General features: G+C 51.2%; 1 protein-coding gene across 1 annotated transcript; it reads right to left on the reverse strand.

Moving 5' to 3' along the window:
• Positions 1-1297: 1297 nt before the first annotated feature.
• SOX2 (SRY-box transcription factor 2) lies at positions 1298-2789 on the reverse strand. The gene has a single exon (XM_057400430.1). The coding sequence runs from the start codon at positions 2254-2256 to the stop codon at positions 1309-1311; it is 948 nt and encodes a 315-aa protein (XP_057256413.1). The 5' UTR covers positions 2257-2789; the 3' UTR covers positions 1298-1308.
• Positions 2790-4581: the final 1792 nt, after the last annotated feature.

A 4581-nucleotide genomic window follows, 5' to 3' on the forward strand; every position in this document is an offset into this window, starting at 1 on the left:
CGTTCCCCTCCGCCTTCCCTTCCCCCCGCAGGAGACGCCGGCCGTTACTCCATTACAGCTATCGCGCCTTCTCTATCCAGCCATATAAAAATATTCACGGGTCCCATATATCTCTGAATTATTTATCGTACTCGGTTGGCTACGATGAAACCTTCCACAGCATGAATTATTTAAAAAAAAACATCTTGCGTTACAAAAATAAATCCAAGACTCAAGCGGAACTTCATTGTCCATATGTCAAAAATTTATTTATCTCAAACTGTGCATAATGGAGTAAAAACTTAACTTGAATATGTACCTGTTATAAGGATGGTATTAGTTCAAATATATACATGGACTGTCGGCAGACTGATTTCAAATAATACAGCCGAATCTTTAAAATACAACTACGGAAAATAAGAAAAAAAAAAAAAAAAGAACTTAAAATATCATCACAATAAATTTACAGAAATATTACAAACCATAAGAAAATATTTCAAACACAGTAATTTCAGGTTGGTAAATATTTTTCCTTTTTTTTTTTTTCTTTTCTTTGAACAGAATGAAGTCTGGAAACAAAAAGTTATTATAAATTAACAAACGGCGTATGAACCTGCATGGCAATTTCTGCTTTTTAACAAGAGTAAGATAAAAAAAAATAAAAAAATTTAGTACAATCTAAACGTTTGCCCATGGCAAACCAAGCCCATGGTTCGCAAGTACTCATCCTACCTTTTGTGTCTTTTGTACAATTTCTAAAACAATTAAAATGTCCAAATGATGTAAAATAATTTCCTCTCCTCTCCTGCAGCTGCTACAAATCCAGCTGCCAAAGCCACAAAGCTCCAGTAAGAGTCCATTTTTAAAAAATAATTGGCAAATTCACAAGTTTTTTTTTTTTTCCTTCTCTCTATTACCAATGGACATTCTGATTGCCATGTTACTTTTGATAAATACTGTACAAAAGTTGCCTGCAAATATTAAAACATTTTCCTCTTCGCTCTTTGAGTCTAGCTCTAAATATTACTGGTAAAGACTTTTGCAAACTTTCTGCAAAGTTCCTACCGTTTTCACTAGAACTTTTAAAAAGTTTAGTGTAGTTGCTTCCCCTCCAAGATCTATACACGTTCCTTGTCGGTTTAATTTCTGCTCCCCCCCGCCCCCCGTCCCGTGTTTTCTCTGTACAAAAATAGTCCAAAAATAAAAAAAAAAAAAAAAAAAAAAAGAGAAGTCCAGAATTTCTAATAAAAGGATTTTTTTTGTCGTTTGTTTTGTTTAATTTTTCTTCCCCCCCCCCCCCCCCCCCCCCCCCCCCCCGGCCCCTTTGTCTTACATATGTGATAGAGGGAGTGTGCCATTAATGGCTGTGCCAGGAACAGGTGCACTCTGGTAGTGTTGGGACATATGAAGTCTGCTTGGGGCAGCTGGTTCTGGTACTTCAGCACCTGGTAGATACATGCTGATCATGTCCCGAAGGTCCCCAGCTTGGCAAGGAGCCCTTGAATGAGAAGAGGAAGTGACTACGGGGGGACTGGAGCTGGATTCCGTCTTGACCACAGAGCCCATGGAGCCCAGGGCCATGCCCGGGGTCCCTTGCTGGGAGTAAGACATGCTGTAGGTAGGGGATCCGTTCATGTAAGTCTGCGAGCTGGTCATGGAGTTGTACTGCAGGGCGCTCACATCGTAGCGGTGCATGGGCTGCATCTGCGCCGCGTTGTGAGCGTTCAAGCCCGGGTGCTGCGGGTAGCCGAGCTGCTCTTGCATCATCCCATAGCCTCCGTTGGTCCAGCCGTTCATATGCGCGTAACTGTCCATCCTCTGGTTCACCCCAGCTCCCAAGGTGGCCCCAACCCCTACCCCGGTCGTCATGGTATTGGTGCCCGGCGCCAGTAAGCCCCCCGGCAACGTGTACTTATCCTTCTTCATGAGGGTCTTGGTTTTCCTCCGGGGTCGGTATTTATAATCCGGGTGCTCCTTCATGTGCAGAGCTCTGAGCCGCTTGGCTTCGTCAATGAAGGGTCTCTTTTCCGCCTCGGATAAAAGTTTCCACTCTGCCCCGAGCCTCTTGCTGATCTCGGAGTTGTGCATCTTCGGGTTCTCCTGGGCCATTTTCCGGCGCTGCCCGCGGGACCACACCATGAATGCGTTCATCGGGCGCTTCACCCGGTCCGGGCTGTTCTTCTGGTTGTTGGCGGCCGAGTTGGAGTTGCCTGTGCCTCCCCCCGAAGTTTGCTGGGGGGCGGGAGGTTTCAGCTCGGTTTCCATCATGTTGTACATTCAAACTACTTTTGCTTGGAACCAGCCTTGAGCAGAGAAGCGAGGAGCAGCCGCAGCGAAGTCCCGAGTCGGACTTTTTTTTTTTTTTTCCTAGGGAGGGGTAGGAAAGGGGGGAGGGGGACTCCCCAAAACCACGCTTGGATCGAGATCAGGATCTTCCTCTTCACTGATGGATTAATAATGCTAATAACTGCTATTATTGCCGCCGGAGCCTCGATTTTAAAAAACTTCTTCCTCCTTTTTCCCTTTTCTCTGCCCGCCGCTCTCTCTCTCTCTCTCCACCTCAGTCTTAAAGAGCCAGCAAACTACTTTACCCCCTTTTGCAAACACACACACTCTCTCTCTCTGCCTTGACAACTCCTGATACTTTTTTGAACAAGTTAATAGACAACCATCCATGTGATGGGGGCTTGTCAGGGAATAAATGTGCTCTCCCCGGCCAATCAGCGCGCGGCGGCTCCGCCACTGAGGACAAGTCTCTACCCCCGGTTTTGCATGAAACGGGGCGGGGGCTCGGAGCCGCCGGGCCGGCTCGGCGGGGAGGCGGGCCCGGAGGCGGCCCAGGCAGCCACTGGGAAGCCTTTGTATCCCCCCCTTCCAGCAACAGGTCACACACGCCTTTTGGAGGAAGTGGGTAAACAGCATTGTTGCTACGTGGGGTTCCCCCCTCCCTTTTTTTTTTTTTTTTTAAATTTGGCTTTGGTTTGGGGCTGGGAGAAGTCATGGGGCGAGCGGAGAGGGAACGGCTTCTCCCCTGCCCCCACCCCTCTTTGCCCCTGTCTCTCGGGACGAAGCATCCCCCCCGGCTGCGCGGGGCCCGGCATGTGCAGCGGTCTCCCCTTCTAGGCCGGCCCGGATCGCCGAGCACAGGCCACCGCCGGCCGGCGCCAGGATTCCGGGGAAGCGGAGCCAGGCTCTGCACAGCGTCTCTCCCCTGCCTGCCGCTGTCGGGAGCCGAGTTTGCACCGCACATCCCAGGGAGTGGCTGTGCCCTCCCACGCCCTGCGCCGTTTCGGCCGTGGCGCACCGCACTAAGCCATTCCCTCCAACCTACGGCATCAGGGGATGGGGTTTGTCCAGTGCAAACACGGATCCCCCAAATCTACAAAGCGAGGCAGGGACCCCTTCTGCAGGGGCAGGGACCGGGCGGCCTAACGTTGCCCGTGCCCCTGGTGCGGGCGGCGGAGGAGAAAGTAGAGAGGGGCTCAGCGTGGGGCGGAGGAAAGTGCTCGGGCGCTACAAATAGGCCCTGCTATTTCTCTTGTTGTCACTACACGGGCCGCACAAAGCCTCGGCTAAGTTTACTTCCACACTCTTGTTGCAATCTTTGTTGCTAAAACGCACTTGACGACAAAGGAAGGAGGGGAGAGGGGATGCAGAGCGTGAGAGGGGGGAGCCGCTCCCCGGACCTGCTCCACGTGCGCCGCCCCATCCGCTGTGCCCCGCGCTGCTCCCCGCCTCCCCCGCCCTGGTGGGGCTGCTCCACCTTTCGCTCCAGCCCCCTCACAGCGTTAAGGCGGAGGGGGATCGGGACGGAGGGGGGGACCCCTTGCAGGGGCCCGGGTGCGGGGGCTCGGCGGGCGTGGAATGGTGCGGGCAGCGCCCGGGTGCCCCGCACGGACTCAGCCGCGGCGTTGCGGCGCCCCCTGCCGGTCAGGCCTTGCCCCGGGCGGGGAGGTGCCGCGGGGAGCCGGGAAAGGGACGGGCAGCCGGGCCGGTGGGGCAGGAACCGGGCAATTACATCCAATCTAAATAATAATAATAATAACGATAATAAAAAAACAGCCAACGAATAGGGAGGCATCTTTTCTTTCCTGCATGTGGATTATTCAAATAAACCCTATCGGGTTCAATCTAATTCGAAAATGTATATATAACCCCTAGATAAGTGATAGGTTAAACCGTCGAAAAATAGGTGCAAATTACGAGATGTAGGATATAAACGAATTCTGATTGCCCAGACACTCCGGAGGGCACAGTGGCTGTTTACTTTATTATTGTTCTCCCTGTGGTCTACAGTTGATAACGTTATTTAAAAAAAAAACCACCACCACCAACAACAAAAAAAACCACCCAAAAACCCACACCCAAAAACCCACCAACCCCCCCCCCCAATAAAACAAAACCCCCCAACAATAGCATCAGAAAAACGCAACCCAAAACAACCTTAGGTATATTTAAGTTCTAAAATAAAAGGGAGGGTGGTGTTGATCGTAATAATAACCCGATAACTGAGTGCTGGCTGTGGGCAGGCAAAGTGCCGTTTCGCTCTGGCTGTAGCGGAGGGGGGTGGGGGGTGATGTAAGGTGGGGGTGCGCGGCCCTG

This window comes from Pezoporus wallicus, unplaced genomic scaffold (genome assembly GCF_028554395.1).
Source record: "Pezoporus wallicus isolate ANWC-B61680 ecotype Strahan unplaced genomic scaffold, APGP_CSIRO_Pwel_v1 contig_6897, whole genome shotgun sequence".
Classification (NCBI taxonomy): Eukaryota; Metazoa; Chordata; class Aves; order Psittaciformes; family Psittacidae; genus Pezoporus; species Pezoporus wallicus.

Excerpts from the sequence above, each read along its gene's own strand:
- SOX2 (XM_057400430.1), bottom strand. The coding sequence starts at position 2,256 with ATGTACAACATGATGGAAACCGAGCTGAAACCTCCCGCCCCCCAGCAA.